Source organism: Rhinatrema bivittatum, chromosome 2, assembly GCF_901001135.1.
Source record: "Rhinatrema bivittatum chromosome 2, aRhiBiv1.1, whole genome shotgun sequence".
Classification (NCBI taxonomy): Eukaryota; Metazoa; Chordata; class Amphibia; order Gymnophiona; family Rhinatrematidae; genus Rhinatrema; species Rhinatrema bivittatum.
Window position 1 is genome coordinate 697427308 of NC_042616.1, and position 26860 is coordinate 697454167.

Consider the following 26860-nt stretch of genomic DNA (forward strand, 5'->3'; position numbering starts at 1 on the left):
GAAGTGGTATGAGGACAAGCGGAACCGGGTCCGGTGCAGTCTGTGCCACAGGACCGAAGCCCTAAAGCGCCCGGTACACTAGTAGCTGGACTCAGTGCTCCAGCTTCTCCTCAAACATTGCCGATGCTAACACCGACTGGGAGGAAGGAAGGGTGGCCAGATCCTCTTCGGACTCTTGAGATGGATCAGTGACTGGCATCAAGTCTGGTGAAAACCATCGCAGACCCCCGGCTGGCACTCCTCGCTTGGGGGGGGGGGGGGTGTGTCGCTTCAGGGGCATTGTGCCATGAGCCAGTGCATCCCCATGCCGGGCACTGTGCATCAATGGGGACCGGCGCCGATGCTTCTTCGGCTTCCCTTGATGCTTGGCCCAGTCCTTCCCCGCTGACGAAGAGAACTCGACATCCATGGCCTGGAGGAGATCGACAGTGGTCAGTCTCTTGCGCCCCTACCTGCCAATGACATCAATGGAACCAATGGTCCTGCTGATGTCGATGGCTCGGTGTGGCTCCTTGGTCCTTTGATGCCGATGCCTATGGCTTGGACTTCTTCGACCCGAACAGCTGCTCTATCTTGTTGAGTCGAAGGTGATGTCCCTTCAGGGTCATCTGGGTCCATAAATGGCAACCCCGGACGTCATGCGATGCCCCCAGCAGAGGACACTTATCTCATGTGGATCAGTGTTGGACATGATCCTCAGGCATCGGGTGCATCACCAAAAATCGGACGTGGCCATGTCGGATGAAACAAAAGGGGCACAAACCAAAAATGATGGTGACTGGGCAACAAATGCTGGCAGGCACTGATGGACCGCCGCCACGGGGAATCGACTGCAAAAGGAAACTTACCAGAATCACCTAAAACCCTGACTAGGAGCACTTCGGGAAGACACCAAGAGGGATCCGTCAATGGAATAACATGGAAAAAATGCAAACACTGGAAGAAAACGTTTTCCACAAGGCCAAAAAACAGCTAAAGTGAGCTCACTCACACCATGAGGCTTACAGCTCCGTGTAAAAAGAGACTGAAGAGTGAACCCACGTGGATATGGGGTATAGGGCATGCTGGGTATGCTCAGTGTGCCTAGTCAAAGTTCTAGAAACTTTGACAAATTTGCTGCATTGGGGGCTCCATCTGATGATGTCACCCTTGTGTGAGGACTACCATCCTGCTTGTCCTCAGAGAACTTGAAAACCTGGCCTGTTTGTGGCTCTCAAGGACTGAATTTGGCCACCCCTGCTCTACGTCATGCCTTATATGAATGGTATGGGAATCCAATGGTTTTTGGTCCCTTTTGGTCACAAAAGGGATTCCCTGTGATCAGACGGGCTGCAGCATTTTGTATCATTTGAAAATTATGCAGACTTTTTATTGGTAAACGCATACAAAAACAGAGAATTACAGAAATCTATCTTTGATATTACCAGAGACTTTGCTGGGGAGACAGATCAAGCATAGCAGAAACCATGGATTCTTAGAAACACTAAGAATATACTTCCCCAGCTCAACAGCTCAGTCCAATAACACACTCAAACTGAGCAGGAAAACACTGCCAGGCTAAAAAAAAACAAACCAACACAACAATCACCACTCACCTAAATTTGCTATTGAAGACTCCAAAAGTAAGACGGTCTCCTGATTTCAAAAGTCTAGGAGAATCTGTTTGCAGTTTCTCTTCATTAACAAAAGTGCCATACTTTGACATGTCTTTTATTATTAATTCAGGGACTGCTGCTGTTTGAGTCTGGAAAAGAACATACATATTTCCATTATGAATAATTTAATAAACAGTAAATTATACACTGCCCCCTTTCATATTAAACAAAATACAATTCACATCTAAATAGATGTTAGTTGCTTAACAAAATGAACGCAAGTTTGCATAAAAATGACTCAGAGTATGTGCTTTTGAGATTACATACCTTCCCTTCTCCTCATCAACAACTTTGGACCAATAAAAAGGTATAGACTATAAGATTCCAGTTTAATCCAGGACCAAAATAAGTACTAGAACTGCTCTACTCGGCATAAATGTACAGGATAGATCAATTTGGATGTGCAGTTGACAGATTGGGGTTTCTACAGGTGACAGAGCTGGGAATTTAGACAATAGGCACTCTGACTGGCTACTTGAATGTCGCATGGAAAAGGTGTCAACTGCAATTCAATTTGAACTGTTTTTCCTGGTTACTGGACACATAAGGAAACAAAAAGCAGTGGCCCATATTAAACTAAATAAATAATAGTGAGAAGGGAACAAAATGCTAACTCACTTTGGACCATGCTTACTTTCATTTTGTGAAGCAAAAAGGGAAAAATCAAGGCTTTTGCTCTTAGAATGTGAAACACAAGCTGGGGCGATAATCTACTATCTCACTGATCTATAGACTGTATCTGGTACTAATTCCTCTGCAAACAATGGAGGGAGAACAGAACCTTAGCCCCAGCATATTCCATCCTGTCAAGTTCCCAAGATGTACCAAATGTGATCATGTACTTGAAGTGGGGGCAAAGGTTACAATGATGGCACTAGTGGCTGCTACTTGAGTCAACATTTCCAAGTTCCACTAGGTTACTACTATTTACTTCTTAAAACACTTCTATACCACGACTAGATGTATGCAGTACTTAAGAACATCAGTAGCCAAAGAAGCAGAACACTTCTCTATTATAATCAAAATTGACAAAAGAGAGGGAAAAAGGATCAAAGTCCAATATCAATTTCAAACCCACTCAATTGGCAAATGACAATATCATAAAAAATCTTTGCTTTAAAGTTTACATCTGCAGCCTCTCGCCTCACAATGGGCCGCAAGCTTCAATCAGCTTGTAAAGCAGAATGTAATATCTTTTTAATCATTTATTGTCATATTGCCTATCCCTAATCTAAACTTTATTCAAACAAATTGCTTATCACTAAACCTAATTCAAAACACCCCTAAAAAAGGTATACCAATGTAAGAAACTTTTTTGCTTCTCACTTTTCACTCTTTTTTAACCATAAATCTTCTATAAAAGAATACTTAGCCAAGTCAACGTGAAATGTGAATCAAATTATTCCCGACATGAATCACGTTTCGATTGTAAAAACAATCTTCCTCAGGGGATCATTTCACAACGTTTGTTGCTTGAAACGGCCAATATTCTTCAGTATCCCGGACAAACAATGTCACAGCTGTGGCGCCATTTTTTGAACAAGAGCGGTGAGACATTGTTTGTCCGGGATACTGAAGAATATTGGCCGTTTCAAGCAACAAACGTTGTGAAATGATCCCCTGAGGAAGATTGTTTTTACAATCGAAACGTGATTCATGTCGGGAATAATTTGATTCACATTTCACGTTGACTTGGCTAAGTATTCTTTTATAGAAGATTTATGGTTAAAAAAGAGTGAAAAGTGAGAAGCAAAAAAGTTTCTTACATTGGTATACCTTTTTTAGGGGTGCTTTGAATTAGGTTTAGTGATAAGCAATTTGAATAAAGTTTAGATTAGGGATAGGCAATATGACAATAAATGATTAAAAAGATATTACATTCTGCTTTACAAGCTGATTGAAGCTTGCGGCCCATTGTGAGGCAAGAGGCTGCAGATGTAAACTTTAAAGCAAAGATTTTTTATGATATTGTCATTTGCCAATTGAGTGGGTTTGAAATTGATATTGGACTTTGATCCTTTTTCCCTCTCTTTTGTCAATTTTGATTGTACTTAAGAACATGCCATACTGGGTCAGACCAAGGGTCCATCAAGCCCAGCAACCTGTTTCTAACAGTGGCCAATCCAGGTCATAAGAACCTAGCAAGTGACCAAAAACTAAGTCTATCCCATGCTACTGATACAAAATGTACAAAATATATATATAGAAGTCAGTCCCTTCTCAGTAGAGCTTACAATCTAATCAAGACAAACATACAGGGCAAAAGAGACTTTGGTAATTACATTTGTAAAGACAACGGTTAAAACTTAAATAAAGTTGTAAGCAGGATAATCAGGTTAAGATTTAAAAGCAGCTGAAAAAGGTAAGTTTTTAGATGGGATTTAAATAAGGCAAGTGAGGGAGCATGGCACACCAGCTCAGGAAGTCTATTCCAACCATATGGTGTGAAGCAGGAAGTCAGAAACTGGCAGTAGAGGAGAAGAGCATAGATAACAGCAACGCCTGATAAGCGGAGTGCAGGAGGAGTGTAGAAAGAGGTAAGAGAATAGATAGTGAGGAGTTCCAGAGTGAAGGCTCTGGTAGGGGAGCAAGAGAAGCTGGAATTGTACGAGGGAATGGATAGTGAGCCAATCTGGTGACTTGAGAAGAGAGATTTTGTGGGTGTATCAACTTTAGTGAAATATAAGTCATGCAGCTGAATTTTGGATAGACTGTAGTGTAGAGAGATGGATCAATGGGAAACTGACGAGGAACAAGTTGCAATAGTCTAAGCAAGAGATGGTGAGAGAGCGGAAAAGGGTTTTAGTAGTTTGTTCAAGAAGGGAGGGATTTACATGATGTTCTACAGAAAGAAATGGCAGTGTTTTGTATATGTGTAGAAAAGGAGCGAGAGAAATTGAAGCTCTCCAAGGATATGGGCTAAAGGGACTGGGAGGATAACAGTTTATCTACAGAAATAGAAAAAGGAGGAAGAGGGGAAGTGGGCTTAGGAGGAACTATAAGGAGCTTTGTCTTAATCATGTTGAGTTTAAGGTAGCAATGAGACATCCAGGAAGAGATGTCAGACAAGCAGGCTGAGATCTGCAACTGAATTTCTGATATAGAAAGGTAAATCTGGGAATCAACATAAGACATTCAAAGCCACGAGAGGAAATCAGAACATCAAGAGAATTAGTATACAGAGTCAAGAGAAGAGAGCCAAGGTCAGAATCCTGAAGCACATAAAGAAGATATTCAAAGCCATGAGAGGATGTATTCCACACATTAAGAAAGGTGGAAGGAAGGCAAAACGATTACCAGCATGGTTAAAAGGTGAGGTGAAAGACGGTATTTTAGCCAAAAGATCTTCATTCAAAAATTGGAAGAAGGATCCATCGGAAGAAAATAGGATAAAGCATAAGCATTGGCAAGTTAAATGTAAGACATTAATAAGACAGGCTAAGAGAAAATTTGAAAAGAAGTTGGCCATAGAGGCAAAAACTCACAATAAAAACCTTTTAAAATACATCCAAAGCAGAAAACCTGCGAGGGAGTCGATTGGACCATTGGATGATCAAGGGGTTAAAGGAGCACATAAACAAGATAAGGCCATCGTGGAAGATTGAACGATTCCTTTGCTGCAGTGTTTACTGAAGAGGATGTTGGAGAGATACCAGTTATCAAAATTTCCCTTTTAAAAGTTTAGTGCTAGAGCTATGGATTTACTTACTGTTCCCCTTCCAATCATTAATTCAAATCTGATCATGTTATGATCACTATTGCCAAGCGGCCCCACCATCGTTACCGAATTCTGCACTGCACTAAAAATTAGATCTAAAATAGGTCCCGCTCTCATCAATTCCTGAACCAATTGCTCTATAAATCTGTCATTTATTCCATCCAGGAACTTTACCTCACTAGCATGTCCTGATGTTACATTTACCCAGTCAAAATTGGGGTGATTGAAATCTCCCATTATTACTGCACTACCAATTTGGTTAGCTTCCTTCCTACTGCTATAACCTTCCCCAACACATCTGGGATTTCTACCCATAAAGATTCTATTGTGCATTTAGTCTTCTGCACGATCCTTATCCATTTGGACTCTATACCATCCAGGACATAAAGCACCACCTGCCCACCAAGTTGCTCCTCCCTGTCATTGCAATATAACGTATTTTTCGCTCCATAATACGCACTTTTGTCTGTGCATCTTATGGAGCGAATATAAAAAAAACCCCAAAAACCCTAACTACAACCCCCCCCCCCCCCCCCCCAAGACCTGCCAGAAGTCCCTGGTGGTCCAGGAGCGATCTCCTGCACTTGGGCCGTCGGCTGCCAGTAATCAAAATGGAGCCGACGGCCTTTTGCCCTTACTATGTCACTGGGCTACCAGTGCCATTGGTCGGCCCCTGTGACATAGTAAGGGCAAAGGACCATCGGCGCCATTTTGATTACTGGCAGCCGACAGCCCAAGTGCAGGAGATCGCTCCCGGACCCCCGCTGGACCACCAGGGACTTTTGGCAGGTCTTGGGGGATGGGTCAAGAGGGTTGGGGGTTGTAGTTAATTAAATTTAAAGGGTTGGGATGTTTGGGTTTTTTTCCCCATAGAAAGAGAATGATAAAAGTTTTCTGATCTGGGAAGTGGACCGAAATGGACCTTCCCAGACCCGAAAATGAAATGGGGACAAAAAAAATTGTATGCACTCCCCTAATTTGCTCCATAAGATGCACAGACGCCCAGGAACAGAGCCAGTTTAGCACACCATTTTTTTTTTTTTTAATTTTCCCCCTCTGAATCCTAGATGCGTCTTATGGTCAGGTGCATCTTCTGGAGCGAAAAATACGGTAATTTGTACCCCGGTATGGCACTCTCTCATTGGTTGTACTCCTTCCACCATGTCTCTGAGATCCCAATTAACTCTATCTTGTCATTTACTGCTATTCATGCTAACTCTCCCATCTTACTTCTGGCATTAGCATATGGACATTTCAAAACATGTTTTTTTGTTTGTATTAACAGCCCACTTTTCAGTTGACAGGGATAATTTGGAATCTTTTAGTTCAGGTGATTCTTTACTTATAGGCACATGGACTACTTTTGCTTTTATTGGAATCTTGCTGTTGGAATACCCTTACTCTAATGCTTCATTAGTATCCTTTGAAGATACCTCCCTACAAACCACGCACTGCTTTGTTCTAATTTAAAAGCTGCTGTATCTCCTTTTTAAAGGTTAGCGCCTTCCACCCTAGTTAAGTAGAGCACGTCCCTTTGGAAAAGACTCCCCCTTCCCAAAAGGTTCCCCAGTTCCTTATACAATTGAATCCCTCTTCCTTGTACCACCCATGCATTGAGATTCCAGAGCTCTGCCTGCCTCTGGGGACCTGCACATGGAACAGGGAGCATTTCAGAGAATACTACCCTGAAGGTTCTGGATTGCAGCTTTTTGCCCAAGAGTTTAAATTTGGCTTCAGGAAGCTCCCTCTCACATTTTCCTGTCACTGGGGCCCAAACTTACCATGACAGCTGATTCCTCCCCAGCACTGTCTAAGAACATGCCATACTGGGTCAGACCAAGGGTCCATCAAGCCCAGCATCCTGTTTCCAACAGTGGCCAATCCAGGCCATAAGAACCTGGCAAGTACCCAAAAACTAAGTCAAAGTACCCAAAAATCTTATCTAGGTGATGCGGGAGGTCTGCCATCTTCACACCAGGCAGACATGTCACCAAGCGATCCTCTTGCTCACCAACCACCCAGTTATCCACATGCCTAATAACTGAATCACCAACTATGATGGTCGACCTATCCCTTCCCTCCTGGGTTATAACCCTGGGAGAGACATCCTCAGTGCAAGAGGACAATGCATCACCTGGAGAACAGGTCCTTGCTACAGGATCACTTCTGCTGCACCAGGTTGATGCTATCAAGCCATGAGACCTTCGTCCTCCAAGGCAGCACCAGGGCTGCCAGACTGGTGTTGGGACTTGGCTACTATGTCCCTGAAGGTCTCATCTATATAACTCTGTCTGCCTCAGCTCCTCCAGGTCTACCACTCTAGCCTCCAGAGATCAGACTCGTTCTCTGACAGTCAGGAGCCTCGTGCACAAATAGGTCAAAGAGGATAAGGACTGAGGAAAGGCCTTTGGTTTTAGCCATGAACAGGTCACTGGAGACCTTAGCAAGGGCTGTTTCTGTGGAATGTAGAGGGTGAATACCAGACTTGATTAAATCAAGAATGGCTTGAGATAGAAAAGACAAGATAGTGTGGTGAACAGCATATTCAAGCAGTTTGGAAGCAAAAGTGAGGAGGGAGATGGGATGATACTTGGAAGGACAGATAGGATCCTGTGAGGATTTATTTTTTTTTTGAGGAGTGGGTGAGTATAGCAGTTTGAAGGCAGAAGGAACAGTAGCAGAGTAAAGTTATAGATTGAGGATGTGACAGATGGAAGGGATGACTGCAGTGGAGACATAGCAGAGGAATGGGGTGGGAACGGTGTCAGAGAACAAGTAGTAAATTTGGAAGATGAGAGAAGATGGACAGTTTACCCCACTGTGACTTCAGAAAAGGAGAAGAGAATGACGGAGACAAGGGGAAGGATAGATGAAAGAAGTAGGGGAGAGGGAGGTAGAGCTGACCTGGTTGATAATTCATGACTAATTTTGTGAACTTTGTCATGGAAATTGTCAGCCATTATCTGGGCAGAAAGTGAAGTGCAGGGGTGAATAGGGGAAGGGAGAGAGGCTAAACAAGTTTGAGGAGGGAATTGAGAGTGGCAAAGAGACAGAGAGGGTTGGATGCAAGAAAGCTTGTAAGATGGATGTAGTAGTCTTTCTTAGCAAGTATTTGTATGAAGTCTGCATGGGCATGGGATTTTAGTCAGAGATGTTCTGCAGAGCAGATACTGGAACACAGAAAGCAAATTCTAGGGTTGAGCCAAGGCTGGGGTTTGATGCACGTTATAGTATGAGTAAGGGGAGGGGCCAGAGTGTCTAAAGCAGAGAAGAATATAGTGTTGTAAGAAGAAAATGTTTCATCAACTAGCTCAATGTAGTGGAAAGAATGCAAGGGTTGACAACTTGGAGATTCCTGAAGGGGTTGGTGGTGACTGGATGAGGCTATGGGGGGAGGGTGGCTTAGTGAGAAAGTTATCAGATGATTGTCTGAAAGGAAGAATTGAGATGGAGAAATCTGAAAGACAATACTTGGAAGAAAGGACAAGGTCAAGTTAGTGGCCATGCTTGTGAGTAGGAGCAGTAGAGCAGAATTGGAGATCAAATAGGAAAATTGGTTCTTACCTGCTAATTTTCGTTCCTGTAGTACCAAGGATCAGTCCAGACCGCTGGGTTGTGTCTCCCTTCCAGCAGAGGGAGTCAGAGAAAAAAAAAACTGAAAAGGCACCCCTCTTAACCTGGTGTGCCACCTGCGATCCCTCAGTATATACGATATCAAAGCAGAATAACCAATAAAGGAGAACAAATCCCCAAACATAATAACCAGTGGCTACAACAATACGCACGGTAAAAGAAACAAACCATACCGTTGCATAACATATCAATCAAGAAGATTTCTTCCCATGCCTGTAAAGAACTCTGCCAAGGTAAGAAGAAGGAAGAAAACATACAGAAAAAACGGACTCTCCAAAAAACCCAAGGGTGGGCGTCTGGACTGATCCTTGGTACTACAGGAACGAAAATAAGCAGGTAAGAACCAATTTTCCTTTCCCTGTACGTACCAGGATCAGTCCAGACCGCTGGGATGTACGAAGAACACTGCTGCCAAAACAAACGACCTCCGGATCCTGGACGTCCACACGATAATGTTTCACAAAAGTATGCAAGGATTTCCAAGTGGCTGCTCTACAAATCTCCTGCAGCGAGACTGACTGGCTCCCCGCCCAAGAGGCTGCTTGAGACCTGGTAGAGTGCACTTTCAAGCCTTCTGGTATGGCCCGCCCAGCGCAAAGATAAGTGGAGGAAATGGCCTCCTTCAACCACCTAGCAACTGTAGCTTTGGATGCCTTGTGTCCCCATCTAGAACCAGTCAATAAGAGAAACAAATGATCCGATAATCGAAAAGCATTGGTCACCTCTAGATAGCGAAGGAGAACCCGGCGCACATCCAACTTATGCAGATCCTTATCCGTCGCAGAAGTCTGATCCAAATTTGGAAAGGCCGGTAACTCTACCGTCTGATTGACATGAAAAGCCGATAACACCTTGGGCAAGAAGGCGGGAACGGTCCGCAGTGAAAGTCCGGAATCCGAAATACGAAGATACGGATCCCGACAACGAAGCTCTGAAATTCGCCGTGCGGAGGTAATGGCTACCAAAAAAAACAGTCTTGAGTGTCAAATCCTTCAACGTAGCCCGCCGGAGGAGCTCAAAAGGAAGACCACATAAGCCCTTAAGAACTAAATTCAAGCTCCAGGCAGGACAAATTTGTCGTACCGGTGGGCACAAATGCTTGGCCCCCTTCAAAAAACTGGCCACATCTGGATGAGCTGCCAGCGAAAAGCCATCAATCTTGCCCCACAGGCAACCCAGTGCCGCGACCTGCACCCGGAGAGAACAGAAAGCTAGACCTTTCTTCAGTCCCTCCTGCAGGAAGGATAGGATGTGTGCCACCGAAGCCAGATGCGGGGGCACGTTCAAACCTTGGCACCAAGAGTCGAAAACTCTCCAAACACGAATATAGGCCAACGCCGTGGACGATTTCCGTGCTTGTAAGAGGGTAGAAATAACCGAATCCGAATATCCCCTCTTCCTCAATTGCCTCCTCTCATAAGCCAGCCCGCTAGACAAAAGCAATCCGCTCAATCGAAAAATACTGGACCTTGTTGAAGAAGATTCGGAAGGTGGGTGAGACGCACCGGACCGTCGATCGCCAACAAGATCAGATCCACAAACCATGGCCTTCGGGGCCACTCTGGGGCTACCAGAATTACAGCCCACGTGGTTCTCTATCCAACGCACGATCTTGCCCACTAGTGGCCAAGGCGGAAACACATACAGTAGTACGCCGCAAGGCCACGGAAGAACAAGAGCATCCACTCCTTCCGACCCATGGTCTCTCAGACGACTGAAAAACTGGGGCACCTTTGCATTTGTCCGAGTTGCCATCAGGTCGAGGTGTGGAACCCCCCAACGACGAGTGATCAGCCGGAAAGCTGCGTCAGACAATTCCCACTCGCCAGGATCTAGATGCTGGCAGCTGAGAAAATCTGCCTGCACATTGTCCACCCCGGCTATGTGCGAGGCCACCAACCGGACTAGATGTCGCTCTGCCCACGTCATGAGGCTTTCGGCCTCCCAGGCCACCGACCGGCTCCTGGTTCCCCCTTGGCGGTTGATGTAGGTACCCTCGTTGCGTTGTCTGACAAGACTCGCACCGCACACTGGGCTACCAGAGGGAGAAAAACACGTAACGCCAGGCGTACCGCCCTGGTTTCCAATCGATTGATTGACCACGTGGCCTGCTAACTTGTCCAACGACCCTGAGAGGATTGTGACTGGCAAACTGCTCCCTAACCAGTGAGGCTGGCATCTGTCGTGACTATTACCCACTGCGGCTCCTCCAGGTCTATCCCCTGTAACAAGTGGGCTGGAATCAACCACCAATCGAGACTGGACCTGGCTGGTTCCATCAGTGGCAAAGGCAGGCGAAACTCCTCCGATTTCGGATCCCACCGAGAAAGCAATGCGCGTTGTAATGGTCTCATATGCGCCCACGCCCAGGGAACCACCTCCAGAGTAGACGCCATGGAACCAAGTACCTGCAAATAATCCCATATTATGGGCAGGGGATCTGCTCCACTAACGTGAGCCTCCTCTCCCGAGTGAGGAAGACCTTGCCTACCGAGGTATCGAAGCGTGCTCCCAGGAAGTTGACCAACTGGCTCTTGGCAAAGTTGACCACCCAACCAAGGGACTGGAGCTGGAATAGAACCTTGCTCACTGTTTCCCGACAGAAGCTCTCCGATTTGGCCCGGATAAGCCAATCGTCCAGGTATGGGTGAACCAAGATTCCCTCCCACCAGAGGGCCGCTGCTACGACTACCATTACCTTGGTGAAGACCCGAGGTGCTGTCGCTAAGCCGAATGGAAGAACTTGGAACTGATAATGCTCCCCCAGGACCATGAACCGGAAAAACCGCTGACGGCGCTTGCGTATCCCGATGTGAAGATACACCTTGGTCAAGTCCAAAGAGGCCAAATATTCTCCTGAGTGGAAGGCCGCAATGACCGACCATAGAGTCTCCATGCGAAATTGGGGAACCCGAAGTGCTCGGTTGACTGCCTTGAGATCCAATATTGGCCGGAAGGACCCCTCCTTCTTCGGGACTACGAAATAGATGGAGTACCTGCCGGCCCTACGCTCCTCTGGAGGAACTGGAACAATAGCCCCCAGGGATTTCAAGCGACTCAGAGTTTGCCCGACTACCTCTTGCTTGGCCAGAGAGCTGGCGGGAGAAATCAGAAAAAGAACCCTTAACGGGCGGGCAAAATCCAACTCGTAACCGTGGGCGATGATATTGAGGACCCACTGGTCCGACGTGATCCTGACCCACTCCTCGAGAAACAGGGACAGACGACCTCCCACCACTGGAACCGGGGAGAGGGTCGGAACACCTTCATTGGGACTGCTTACCTCCGGTGGCCCCTTGAGAGCCTCCCTCCCGAAATGGCCTCCGACCACGAAAGGAAGTAGGCCAAGACTGAGCCTGAGTCTGGTGTCGGGCAGGAAAAGCTGGCGACCGTGACTGCCAAAATCTGCACTGTCCTTGGAAACGGTAACGCGCTGCCCCAAAGGGCCTGGAAGACTTAGGCTTGTCTTCTGGCAATTTATACACACCAAAATCTTTCAGTCCAGAGCCCCTCTACATGTGCTCCCCAGCTCAGATTGGACACATAAGTGGCAAGGGCAATTTTTATCAGGAGAATTTTAAAAAGTATGCCCCAGATCACATTGTAATTGTCCCGCCACCAGGACAGGGAGTCCTTGAGCGGCTGCATGATGCAGATGCTCTCACGAAGCTCCTAACTGGCCTATAGTCACTGAGATCTGAAGGTCCACTGGGCTCTTCTCATGTGGAGATATGCCAAGGGATTTAAAACAATTGTTGCTATAAGAAATGTCCCATGCTGATTTACCTGGATCCTTTCTATTGCAAATATCAAAATGATAGCCCTCTGTTGTGGAAGAAAAGCTCTTGCCCGAGCAGTGGCTATTTGAGCTCTAAATCTGCTATGTTCTCCTAGCCAGCCAATCATCCAGATAGGGATATGCAAGCATCCCCAATCTCTGCAGGTATACCACCACCACAAGACATTTGGTAAGACCCATGGGGCTGACGCTAAGCCAAAAGGCAATGCTAGAGGTGAGGGATACCCACTACAAATCTGACATATTGCCTATGACATGGGAACCTCTTTATATAGGTGTAAGCATCCTTGAGACTGAGAAAGCATAGCCAGTCCTCTTTATTGCAGATAGGGAATTTTGATGTCTAGGGAAGCCATCTTTAACTTTTCTCTTTTCAGAAATGTATTCAAGGCTGTTAGATCTAGGATTAGACAGAGTCCAGTTCTCTTGGAATCAGGAAGTGCTTGGAGTAGAATCATGCCTTCTTTCCCTTGGTGCAACAGGCTCAACTGCATTGGTCTCCAAAAGGGAGAAGAGCTTCTTTTGAAGCAATTCCTGATGTGGAGAGTTACTTCAACTGGGGTCCAGTGAGTGATATGGAGGAAGACCCAACAGATGTAGTCTGTACCCTCTTCTTATGATGCGGAGGACCTACATGTCCGAAGTTACACTGAGCCAACAGTTAACGTAAAACCTCAGCCTGCCTCCCATCAGAAATTTCTCCGGCATGGGTAGGGGGATGCATACTCTGCTCTCTACAATCCATTCAAAAATACCATCCTAGGCTTTGACTGTTGGTGCTAGTTGTGACTTAGGTGCTCAATGCTGTTTTGGACAGGCACAAAGGGCCTGTTTTGGACAAGCAGAGAATAACACCACCTCACCTGGAAGAAGTGTCTCCTATGCACTAAACTTGGGTACCTCCTAGTAGAGGAGGATGAGTGAAGTGGCTGTGGAGAGTTGAAGTGTTGCACAATTTTCACAAATCTGCATTACAACTTCCTTTACCCTCTCTCTGAAGAGATTCTCTCCAAGGCACAGCATATCTGCAAGTTTTCCTGACCTTAGGTTGGAGATCTGAGACCCGCAGCCAGGTGAATCTGCTGGCACCAATCCCCATGACAGAGACTATCAATGCCATTTTGAAAATAGAGGTCAAGCGGACCATGCATTTTTCTCACTCCATTTCCTTTTCCACCAGTGACTGGAGAGTATCTTACTGCTTCTGATGAAGCTGCTTGGCCACTTCTTACATCTGCTTCAATGCAGCCTGCATGTACTTGTCCATAAAGATCTGACAGCTATGCAGGCATTTAGCACAGCTCCCTGAAATTCTTTCCTCCCAAAAAGTATCCAGGGTTCTAAAATCCTTTCCCGGAGTACAGAAGAATAGGTCCTAATCCTCTGATCCTCTTGAGAGCTAATTTGATCACCACAAACTGGTGCGGCAGATGCCTTTTTTCAAATCCAAGAACCTTCTGGACAAGATAAATCACGTTTGCTTTCATACTAATGGGAGCCACAGAAAAGTGGGTTCTCCCACATTTTCATCGGTCTCTCCTGAAGAATTCTGCAAACTGGGACTGCCACGAACTGGAAGATGTCCATTTCGTGTTTCATCCTCCACCAATAAAGTAAAGGGAATGGCCTCTGCCATACTGCAACTAAAGCCAATAATGGGGAGGTCCTCTGGAAGGGGTTCTTTATTAATGAGGAAAAGGGTCAGGAGGAGACTCATCAATTCCTCTTCCGCAGAGATATCTCCACATCTGTAACTGTACCCCCAGGAGAATTCAGAGTCCGATCCCAACGGTGCCCATCACACAGATGGGCATTTGTCTGTTGGGGCCTGAAACCCAAGGAACCCCTGCACCTCTGGAAAGCTTCCTCCGATGAGTTTTGTTGATAGGAAAGCCACTATCAACAAAACTCCCCTCTGGGAACCGGAAACAGCACTGGCAGTAGGTATGAAATGGAAACTTTTTTTTTTTTTTATTTATGCAATTTTCAATTATACAAGACATTACATCTTAACAGAAAAATAGTAAAAGATATGAGAGTATCTCCATATTATCAAAGAAATATTTTTAACATGTACCATACATACAGTACAAATTTACTCTCTATCTTTCAATTCAAGTCCTCAAAGTAGAGAAGATCCATCTCTCAACCTAAAGAAAATATTTATAAGAAATAGCAATAGTCACAATAACAGCCATTTATATATTGAGATAAGCAAGGATTATTATACCTAAGGATTCTCATCAAGTACAGTAGGCTGTGTTTTCCCAACCAAAAACTGGGTAAGTTGGGGGGGATCATAGAAAAGATTTATTTTGATATTTAATCATGCATTTGCATGGGAACTTGAGGAAAAATACTCCCCCAATTTGTTGCACTTGTGTTCGCATTAACAAAAACTGTTTTCTTTTCTTCTGAGTCTGTCTGGCAACGTCTGGAAATATTTTAACCTTGTGGTGTAGGAACTGCTCGGTTCTATGACAGAAATACAATTTTAATAACCATTCTTTATCCGGTTCTAGAGTTAAGGTTACAATTAAAGTAGCGGGTACAGCCATCTCTGAATCAGAGGTCTCCAGCAGTGCAGACACATCTAAAGTAGGCTCACTCACTGGTATTAATGGTGTAAACACCTCATCTTCAACCTGCTCTCCACGTTGGTTCTCAGGAGTCTTTTTTAACTGTGGTAAGTAATATATTTTTGAAACCGGAGGAATCACATTTTCTGGAACCTTCAATACCTCTACCAGATGGGCATTTGTCTGTTGGGGCCTGAAACCCAAGGAACCCCTGCACCTCAGTAGGTATGAAATGGAAACTTAAAAAAAAAAATCTTAAGAAACCTTGTTTTTATTCTTGATAATTTATCAATGCCTGCAAAGATTAAATCAGTAGTTAAAAACAGCCTTTTTAAAATGGTGAATGCTGTGAAGATTAAAGCCTCATGAGATCTGCAAAGATGTGGCATGGAGTTCTCTTCAAGGGACTCCTGATGTGACAGTAGGTTTTGTCAGTCTGTCCTGCATTATCTGTTTAAGGTGTAGAACCTAACTCCACTTCTTCCTATGGGCCATTGTTTTTGCTCCAGCCTCAAGATTTCCAGTTGGTGCTTCAGCTCTCATCCTAACAGGCATTGATTACTGCAGTTCGTTATATATATTTTCATTCCAGCAAACTCCCTTAGAGCCTCATAAATTGTACAAAATGTGCAGCAAGGATTTTGACTGGTGCAAGGATAAGTTGACCATATCACCCATGTTATTTTCCCTCCAATGGTTGCCTATTCAATCGCAAATTAAATTTAAGCTGGTGAGCAAGGATTCTACTCCATGGATTAATGCAGTACTGCATATTTACAAACCTTCACACTTTTAAAACCACAAAGTGAGGCCTATTGAAGTTCCCTCCCCAAGCTGGTGCACCTCGACACAACTTGCGATCAAACTCTTTCTGTGGTGGGCGCACAGTTTTGGAATTCTCTGCCTGAACAAACACGAATGATGGCATCCACCAAATTATTCAAGAAAGCCCTAAAAATCTTTTTTGTGTAATGTTTTGGCTGGTCGTGGGACAGCCTGCAACCGGCCACACCACCCTCAACTCCTCATGCTGCCGATGCAGGCAAAACACTGTCCTGCTGCTTCCCCAGGGCCTCCTAGGCATGTGTGGTGCCTCTTAAAGGCCCCTCAGTGGGAAACACTTCATGCCTCAACAACAGGTCCTCCTTCTCCTGTAGTGCATGTTGCTATTTTGCTGTCTTGGGCTTGCCTTTGCTTGTCTGTCCATTTCTGCCTGATTTCTTTGACCCTGGCCTCAGACTGACTACACCTTTGGATTGCTGCCTACCCTGACCTCAGCTTGGACCTCAACACTGCCTGACTCGACCTGGACCTCAGCACCGCTTGATCGCTGCCCCCCCCACCCCCCCCGACATCGGCCTATTAGTTGACTCCATCTGTCTCTCGCCTAAGCCCTGCCGGCCCCCTAGAACCCAAGGGTGCAACCTGCAGGAAACAGGGCTGATATAGGTGAAGCACCAGTCCTAGTCCTTGTAAGAATGAGACCACCTGCTGTCAACATGGGGCTAGTGGGTCCACCTGCTAGGCCTCGTCAACCACGCTACAGCCCAAGAGCTCACATCCATGACATTTTGTTTAAACAGGCTTTTGATTTGGATTGTCCTGATTCATTCATTTCTTAGAAAGCAGTATAAGAAGTGACTGACTGGTGTTTGCAGCACGTAATTTACAGTTTATTTTCCTGTAACATGTTTTTGTTTCTCTCTGTATTTTGAGCTTATAGTTTATGTTGCCTTGTTCTCTGCCACCAACATTTTTTGTATGTGCATGGATTACAAATTATTTAAATAAGTACCTAGGGTACCAGAAAGGGAGAGATAAGACTACAAGGCACCGTGAACAAATCTGCAATTTTTTGCTAAAATTAAGTTCAGACCAAGCATAAGAGTAAGGAACCATGCCTGGTGGGCTCTACAGATGGATGTATAAATGCCCTATTGTGCGGTATATAAAAACTTCTAAATAAATAACTAAATTAAATAAATAAATAAGAGAAGAGACTGAAGGGAACCCCACTCAGACATGTGGTTTAGTAAGTATGATGGACATGCCCAGTTAGGGACAATCAAAGTTATAGAAACTTTCACATAAAAGTACCAGGCCAGGCTCCACCAGATGTCACCCATATGTGAGGACTGCCATCCTACTTGTCCTCGGAGAAATCATTTCCCAATTCTCAGATGGCATGACAGATTCACTGAAGTTTCTCTACCTGCTCAACATGTATTAGATACGTTATCCAAGGTCCACATGCCAATAACCACACTAGTATATCTAAAAGATGCCTGCACCAGACTTCAGGACACATCTTCAGACAGCTGAGGTACTGAAAGGATTACCACAGGTCCAGCGGCGAACATAAACCTTTATCTCATAGCTGGTTTTCAGACGAAACCTTCATGGAGGATGGTTATGGACAGGTTTTACAAAACACAGAAGACTATTTGCAAAAAATGCAGTATTTTCCTCTCTAAGCACTCTGTTATAGCAATTTTGTGCTTCTTCTCGTTCTATATCATTATGCGTTATACATGTTGCTTAGCAATAAGTGTGTTACATGTATAATTAGTAGTATAATTTTACATGTAAATGGAGTGTAATAGTAGTAGTAGCAGCCTAATGGTTAGAGAAGCGGGCTACGACCCATTGAAAACAGGGTTCAAGTCCCACTGTCGCCTTTGGGCAAGCCACTCTACCCTCCGTTGCCTCAGGTACAAAATTAGATTGTAAGCCCTGTGGGGATAGGGAAATACCTCCAGTACTTGAATGTAATCCACTTTGATGTACACTTTGAAATTCCACAAAATAGAATATAAAAAAATCTAAATAAATAAGTATAATAAGGTCACTGTATCAAACTGAATGTCAGCATGAGCAGCCTCAGTTGGCATTCACTTCAAATATTAGAAAGCGTTTGGTTTCCTTATTTTCATTTGTGCTAGCTTGACAGTACAATGGCCTGCATTAAAACTTTAAAGTGATAAGAGAGGGAACTAAAATCTGGCAGGGAGAGTATCAGAATGAAATCTTCCAAAAATGTTCCAAATCTTGTATTTCAGTAGACAAGGTTGCACAATTTGTATGAGCCACTGGGACTCGGCAGACACACTGAAGAAACTGTTTAAGGCAGCGTTTCCCAAACAGTACGCCACGGCTGAAAAGCAGGTAGGCCGTGAACATTTCTTCCTGTTGACAGCCAGAGCCGCGTAAGAATTCAGGTGCCACAAGCAGTCTTTATTTTATTTTTCCCCCTACATCAGATGGCCTGCAGGATGTCTTCCCACCAGCAGGAAGAGTCAGCGCTTATCTGCTGCTTCTCCTCTGCAAATGAAACTGCATGGGTCTGGCAGATCTGGGATTGGGGGTTTGTATTTGAAGTAATAAGTTGATTAATTAATAAATCGTTAATAAGTTGATTGTATATCTATATTTGGTAGGAGACGTAGACTACGTTCAACCATTGTTGATGGGAGCCACGTTACTTGGAATTCAGTATGGAGGATTCAGTCAGCTACTTGGCAAGATGAAGCTGTGGCAGTCACTGGTCATTACCTAACAAGTTTGCCTATTTATTTCTTTTAACTTTTTATTTATATTTTATTTCCTTTATTGCTATTGTTTGTTTAATGATTGTACTATGTATAATAGTTTAATTTGAAACCTTAAAAATAACAGACTTTTTTGTCTGATCACTCATGTTTTCTTAAAATGCTACACATCTTACAAACTCTGCCAGGGGTGTGTAAACTTATGAGCACAACTGTATGTGATCACTTACACAAAACTGTAGATGACACATCCAGAAAAAATTAAAATGAAACTTACCAAGTTAGCAGCCGAGTGGCTGACAGACAGTGTCGCATGGGCTCGGCTAATAGACTGATCATCTTGAATCAGGATTGCACAGTTCTTACGTCCAACAACATACTCGACTCCAGTCAATAAACGCTGGGGTTCACCTGAGAACAATAAAGAGTCTAACAAGGGTTGCAAAAGAAAACTGAACAAAAACTGCAGAAATAAAATGTTTTACAATCAGCAATAACCCCTTCACCTCACACATGAAGATGGTGACTAAACAGGCACGTCAAAAGATTTTATTTTAAAAGAAAACTTTTGATTTCCTAGGCCTGGGGGGGGGTGGGCTCCTGAATTTTTACTTTTATTTATACAGAAGTTACATGCAAAAATCAGCAATCCATTGAAATTGGAATCATCCTCTTCTTAAAGGCAGCATGTGCAACAGTTATAAGCTGTGTGTATGCAGCCAAATGAAGTGCATGCATTAGTTTGTTGCTTACACCCCAAAGCATGGCTAGACAAACAATGGTGCCAACCAGGCTTCAGCTGAACTTTGGTGACCTAGCAGGCTGAGAAACAGGGAAGCCAGGATCAGGGCCGGCTTCTGGGGATGTGACCTGTGCGTCCGCACAGGGCGTCATATGCGAGGTGGAAACCTCCTCATCTGTCTACATCATGTAGGCAGAAGGAAAGAAAGAAGGAGTTGGGGGATGGAGATAATAGTCTAGGCAAGGGTGGGAGAGGGGAAGAATGTGATGGGAGTCACCACCACTACCAAAGGAGGGAGCGCTGTGCAGAGCTCCTATCTCCAAAGAAGAGCGCCAGTTTCAGTTTTCAGAAAGGGTGCCGATTAGCCAAGAGCTGGTCCTGGCCAGGGTTGAAATCCCAGGTCTCCCTCCCACTGATATTTCTTGTGACCTTGGGCAGGCCCCTGTTGCTTCAGGTACCCCACTTAGGGACCAATGTAATAAGCCATGTATTAAGACTCTCCACTGAAATTCAGCGCACAGTTTCTTAAATGCCCATTTCAAAAAATAAAAAGTTTACTCACGATGCAGTAAGCAAAAGGCATGCTAATGCATCAGGAGGTAAAAAAAACACACAAATACTAAAATATGTACACAAATCTAAGATAAAAATGTGAACTCATCCTTTTGCATAGGCTAAACATTTTGACTCTGGCAGAGAGTCTATCAAATTCAATATTTATGCACAGAAAACAAGCAGAAATCGTTTTATATGCATAAAAATGTTATACTCAACATGATTTGTGCTTGTTTTGTACACATAAATGATGAGGCAAGAGAAGGAAGATAGAGGCTAGGGGACAGATACTGCAAGAGAAGAAGTGAGAAGACACAACTCAAGTCTCTGCAGGGCTGCTATCTCCTTTCCTTCTACTTAAATATTGCAGACAGCCACCTCTGCTACTCTGTGCAAATTACATGCATGCAGAAATAATATACCTAAAGTTAACATAGGATTGCAATCAAGAGACCAAGAGAACATAGCAGAAAGATATAGGAATAGTTCCAATTGTACTGGGTGCCACTGGCCTGATTAAAAAGAACTTCCCTGTACACCATATGTTGTGTATACATATTACATCCTATGAACTCCAGAAGACGGCTCTCTTTGGCACAATGTATTAAATTTGCATATATCTTGACAGAAATGAAGCTCCCTCAAAAGCCAGGTCATGCCAATGCCCTTCTTACATTTGGAAACTATCCCCAAGAGGATAGCCCAAGGCTGGTATCACTGGCACAAAAGAAACTGGAAAAGCTGCAGAACTAAAGCAGAGACAGCAGGCACTGCAAAGGACACAAGTATTGTTCCTGGCCCTACACCTGTCTTCCTAAGGTAGAAGGAAGAGAAAATCATGGAGACAAGGAAGTGCAGCACTCTCACTGCCTCTGATTTATCTTTAGGGTCCTTTGTTTTCAGTTTAAACCAGTTTTCACCCATAAATTCCCAGATTTAGCCAAAGTTGACAATCGGTTTAAATCAATATTCACCCTAATTTTAAGCTGACTAAAATGCTACTCCAGAGCTATAGATGCAGTGTTTCAAGGCCTCCAGTCAATGCTGGAAGATAGTGTGGGCCAAAGTATATGCTGTGTTTCGAGTCCCACCCTCCACTAGTGAAAGAGCTTACCCTTCCTTGCCACCCATACCATGTTTGAAGTCCTGTCTCCTCACCCCCCAAAGTAGCCAAAGTGCCTGCTGTCTGGTGCCATGAATGCATCTGACACAGGCCCTGTCCACCAGAAACCACTTCCTAGTAGGATCCCTGGCCCTGCACAGAAGCAGAAGTTCAGTGTTGCAGAGCACGGGAGAAGCCTGTAGCCACTATTAAGGATGAATGCTGTTATAGTGTGTGTGTGGAGGGTGGGGGGGAGATTCTTGGTGGGGTGGGAGGAGAGAGAAATGGGCATGCTAGGCAGGGGATGGGGGTAGAGACGGAAATGCTGCTGATTGGGTGGTTGGGAGAATCAATGTTTATTGTCCTGGCTTCTGTCCACTGAAATAAACTGTGATATTTATCCACAAAAATGAGTCTTTTGTTTTTTCCAATTGATTTTCTCCTGTACGTCTTATCATAATAAACCCTAATATATTCCCGGGTAAAATAGAGAACAGTGAAAACTGAAAATGAAGGCCCCTATTTATCTTGCAGCCGGCTGCTCCTCCTCTGAGTCCCACTATTCTCATTCTTGTGGTGGTTTCTCTGCTGCTGCTTGTTGTCAAGGGAAGGCAGCTAAGACTAAGGAGATGGAGTGAAGAGTGGAGATGGAAACTGGGAGCTGAAGAAAGCAAACGGATGGGAACAGAGATCAAGAGAATCAATATAGAAGGCTGGATGATGGAGGGAGATTAATCAAGGAAGGTGAACTAATAGGGGAAAATGGAGCTGGAAAGCTGAGAGACATGAGTAAAGAGGTAGAGAGAAAGGGAAGTAGAGGGCTGGGAGGTAATGGAAAAATCTGAAAGGAAAACTGAGGGCTGGAAGACATGAGCAAAAAAAGCCAGAGATATGGAGACGGAGGGCTGGAAAATATGAGGATACGGTCAGATAGAGGCTGATGGAGAACACAAGCTACAAAATAAGAAATGGAGGGCTCAGGGAAGTCAACAGGGGAAGAGACGGGGAATTGGTAGCATGGGAAAGAAAAGACGAACGATAAAAAATGGAAAGGAAAAGGTAAAATAGAGAGTTAGAAATGAAAAACAGAGAGAAATGAGATTAATGATCTCAGAGACAGGCGAGAGAGATGGATGGAAAAAAAAAAAAAAAAGAGACAAGCACAGAAGGCAAGAGAAAATTTAGAAGACAGCAGTGCTGCCAGCTGGGTGGATTTCACATCCAACTGGGCTATTTTTAGATCGGTTGAGGGAAATTTGGGGCTTTTGTGGGTTGTGTTTTTTTTGGGCTACTTTTAAGGGCATGTGCGTTTTTTTAGGACAATACATCATTTTGAAACTTTCAAACGCACCAATCAGAATGTGCAGGTAAAATAGAGAAACAGGCATCCTCCAGCCTGCTCTCCTGAAGCGCTTACTTTGATTGGTAACCAGCTACCGCCAACATGAAAGCAGAAGTTCCTGCCTTCTTTCCCCTACCTCTCCCTCACACGCCACGTTAAGACCCACCCCTCTTGGAATTTAACTGGGTAACATAAGCACACAAGGCATGGTTTTCAAATGTCAATCAGGACTCTACTTGTCTTAGTTTTGTGGGCTTGGCGTGGTGCGGGGCTTCTCTTCCATCTTCCAGGGGTTGGCAAATGTATTTATTTTTTTTTAACTTTTTGGATCTTCCTGGGTTGGGCCCAACCAGTGTATGTGGGGCGTTACTGTCTGACATGGTCCTGGGTGTGACTAGCACATACAATTGTTTCAAGGGCAGTTTGCTTTTTTTTGTTTCATTTACTGTTTGCTTATGGTTTGGGACTACACCAACAAAAGATAGTGGAAAGAGAGCATGCTTCAAAAGTGTTTTTAAAATCAAAGTTATTCTTTTAAAAGTGATTCTTACAAGTATGATATTATGATTTGAACTTACTGGGACTGGTTGATTACCAGGGTGGTCTAACAGGAATACAAACACTAGAAGGACTTCTGAAGTTGTAGCTTGTGGAAGGTCTATTAAAAATGTATTCCAATTCAAAAATTACTTTTTCTTCTGTACCAGACTTTTTTTTTTCTTGTTGATAAAATTAGGTTATTTTCACTGATAAATCTGGGGCAGCTTGTGTAGGAACAAATCTTTAATAAATTACGAACCTATAGTAAACAAGTCTTAGGGCTTTGTATGTTCTAAGACAAAACCATTAGCTTGAATCACTTCTTTGCAAAAGTGCAAATAAAATGATGGCAGATAAGGACCACAGGGCCCATTTTGTCTGTTCAGTATCATTCCTAGTGTAGAATGCTTATTCCAGGCTTTTTTTTTTTTGCGTGATGTTGCATAAAAACATAAGGAATGCCATGCTCTAGTCTAGCATCCTCTCATTCAGGCAGATTCAGTATGATGCGCTCAGACCGAGCACACCATTAGCCCCCATTTGGACATGCGTTTTTGACGTGCTATTATTACCTTATACAGTAAGGGGTAATAGAACGTGGAAAATGCGCGTCCAAACCCCCCTCCCCCCGAAACTAATAGCACGCTCAACATGCAAATGCATGTTGATGAGCCTATTAGTTAGTCACTCTCAATACAGAAAGTGAAATGTGCGGCCAAGCCGCACATTTTACTCTCAGAATAACTCCTGCCAAAGGGCAGGAGTTAATTTCGGCCGGCACCAGGCAAGTGTACAGAAAAGTAGAAAAAACTGCTTTTCTGTACACCCTCCGACTTAATATCATAGCGATATTGAGTCGGAGGCCCCAAAAATAAAAAAAATCTTTAAAAATAAAAAAATCTTTAAAAAAAAAAATAATAATCTGCCCGCAGCCCAGAAAACGGATGCTCAATTTTGCCGGTGTCCGTGTTCCGAACCCGTGGCTGTTAACAGGTTTGACACCAGAAGCCGGTAAAATTAAGCACCGGCTGTCAAACCTGCTAACAGCCGCCACTTCCGCCAATAAGGAGGTGCTAGGGATGTGCTAGTGACCCTAGCGCCTCCTTATTAGCATGGGCCCTCATTTGCATACTGAATCGCACGCCCAGGAGAGTGGCCGAGGTGCTTGTTGCGAGAGTGGGCGCTCGCCTCGGAGCGCCGGCTCTCCTGCACAGTTTACTGAATCGGCCTATCAGTAGCTAACCCAGATCGATAGAAAGCAGGACAAGTGCTAGCATTTTTTATGCCCCACGCTGACCCCCTCCCTCCGTTTTTGTTTTTTTTTACACAAAATTTGTTTTCCCCCAATAACCAATGCACAATAAGAAATATTACTCATGCTCTGTCCCAGGCTCCTTTGCACCACCGAAAAAAATCCCTGCTCCCTACAGCAATCCACACTGTCAAAACTGACACACCCATGAACCTATTTTACCCCATCCATGGGTTCAAAAGTCCTATATTGTGCAGGAATGATTCCCAAGTGCTCCAGCCTCATCTACAGAAACTGTAGCCAGCCGCAGTTTGTCTTACAGAAAATTAGGAGCTATAAAATTTGGGCTAAAGTTTGTAATTGATTGATTGGGCTATAAAAGTTTTGGGCATCTGGCAACACTAGAAGACAAGCAGTAAGACAGCAGAGAAGAAACTATGGGGAGAAACCCCTACAATTAAGATGTAAGGAAAAACAAATGTATGTATAATACTTGCTACAAATTTTTATTTTTGTAAACCAAGGGGTACAGTGATCATTAAGAGCTGAGAACCTAATCCTTACTCTCAATCTCTAAATGACCTATTCCCTGTAGAAAATAACGAGAGGACAGCAAAGGAGGCTTCTGCGTCCACCCGAAGGAAGCAGCTCCAGGCTGCGAGTGCACAGCTGCTCAGGGACTCTCCAGCAGGAGACTTGGGGGCCTGACCTGGTTTTGAAGGCCCTTGCCCTGTGCACCGTGGTACTTATAGTCCTGCTTCTGCCATCCGCACTACCAGCGCCAGAAAGCAGCCAAAGATCAGAAGCACACTCCAGCTCCTCCAGCAGAACTGCAACCCCAGGCACGTCCCGCCGACTCTCCGCAGGGAAAGCGGGCAATGCGGAAAGGCGAGAAGGAGCCGGAGAAAACCAGACTCCGTGCAGCCTGCGACGCCGACATCACACGGCAGCAGCATGAAAACTATCCGTAGCTGCCACCTCATGTTTTGAGCCCTCGCCTAACACCCCCCGCTCCTCTTACCGGCTGCAGCGCCGCTCGCTACCGGCTGCAGCTTCCACATAGCTACCGAACGCCTGCAGCGCCCACTTCCGCCGGGATCCAGACTAAGCATGCGCGCGGCCGGCCACAGGGTCACCCGCTTAGCATTGGCAGCGCCACCTGCTGTTAGGAATAGCGCATAGGCCGGGGTGCTGGGTTTTTAATTCTTTGGGGGTCAAGGAGAAAAGCAAACTTTTAACTCCATTGTGACCTGGGTAAGAGAGAGGGTACAGTTTTAGAACATTTTTTGGAATGCCTGCAGTAATGACAGAAATTAAGTCTTGGAGCACAGTTGGCGCTTTTATTAAAAGTTGCAGAAATAGCGGTATCCTAGCGGGTAAACAGATGGACTCTGTTCACTGTCAGTAGATGGAGACAGAGCAAGCAGATGTCACCATATATAATATAGCCCTGCGGTGCCCCAGCCTGCTAGTATTCTCCATCTCCAGCAGATGGTGGATGTGCATCTCCTTATGGGATTGCTTCAAGCTTTTTAGGAGATATCTGAAAACAAAATTAAGGAAAGGGAAGGCCCGCTCTCCTGCGGTGGTACTAAAAGGTCCCTCCTCCAGTTGAGAATTCCTGAGGTGATTTCTGTGGCACCTCAGAGGTGTTGTTTGGGCCGCTAGCTGGGGTTCCTGGCGTGGACTTAGCTGCTAGTTCAGATGAAAGGCAGCGGCTGCAGGAGGCCAAGCACAGCGGTGACGGCAGATGCCCTCTTCCTCCACAGCCAGAGACCGCCTCTGTACTCAGTGGGCAAGCGTTGAGCCCAGGTAAGGTTTAAAAAAAAAGTTTTACTTTTGAAACAGAGACAGAAAGGTTTGAGGACTTCCTCCAGTCTCCGTGCTTGGCGCACCATCCCAACATTTGTTCCCGCTCTCGTTGGGGTTAGGGAACTGGGCAGCCTTGTGGGCTGAGTGACCCCCGGTGGGCTAGGCCCCGCCCTTAAGCTTTTTTCTTGGATGCTGTATGGTACGCTGCGGCAGCGTTTTTTTGCACCTATTCGTGCTCTGCTGCCCTCTGCAGGCTGGTGTGTGTAGTGCATCCGCTCTGTGCACGCGGTGTACGCTTGGGTTTGGGTACCCCTTTTATGTACACAAGTTTTAAATTGTTCACATGCTTAGCTTGGCACACAAGTTGTGCATGGGCCTTGCCTCGCTTCCTTCTGCAGTGTTTATTTTTTGTGCACATAGCCTTTTTGAGCACGAGCCATTCCGACATGGTTTCTGCTACAATGGTACTGGTAAACAAGAGGCCTAAACGTCTTCCTATGTGTGGTACCTGTTCTATTAGGGCAGGGGTGGGCATGTCCGGTCCTCAAGGGCCACAAACCAGTCTGGTTTTCAGGATATCCCT

The 26860-nt window shown here is 44.8% G+C and overlaps 1 protein-coding gene across 1 annotated transcript in view; it reads right to left on the bottom strand.

Moving 5' to 3' along the window:
- NBN (nibrin) overlaps positions 1-25619 on the bottom strand; it is a 298561-nt gene extending 272942 nt beyond the window's left edge. Inside the window, exons 1-3 of the mRNA XM_029591629.1 lie at positions 25487-25619; positions 19210-19343; positions 1596-1744 (exon numbers count right to left, since the gene is read on the bottom strand). Of these exons, the coding sequence (XP_029447489.1) occupies positions 1596-1744; positions 19210-19343; positions 25487-25577 (374 nt within the window). The 5' untranslated portion in view covers positions 25578-25619. The remainder of the gene's footprint in view (positions 1-1595; positions 1745-19209; positions 19344-25486) is intronic.
- Between the last annotated feature and the right edge of the window lie 1241 nt (positions 25620-26860).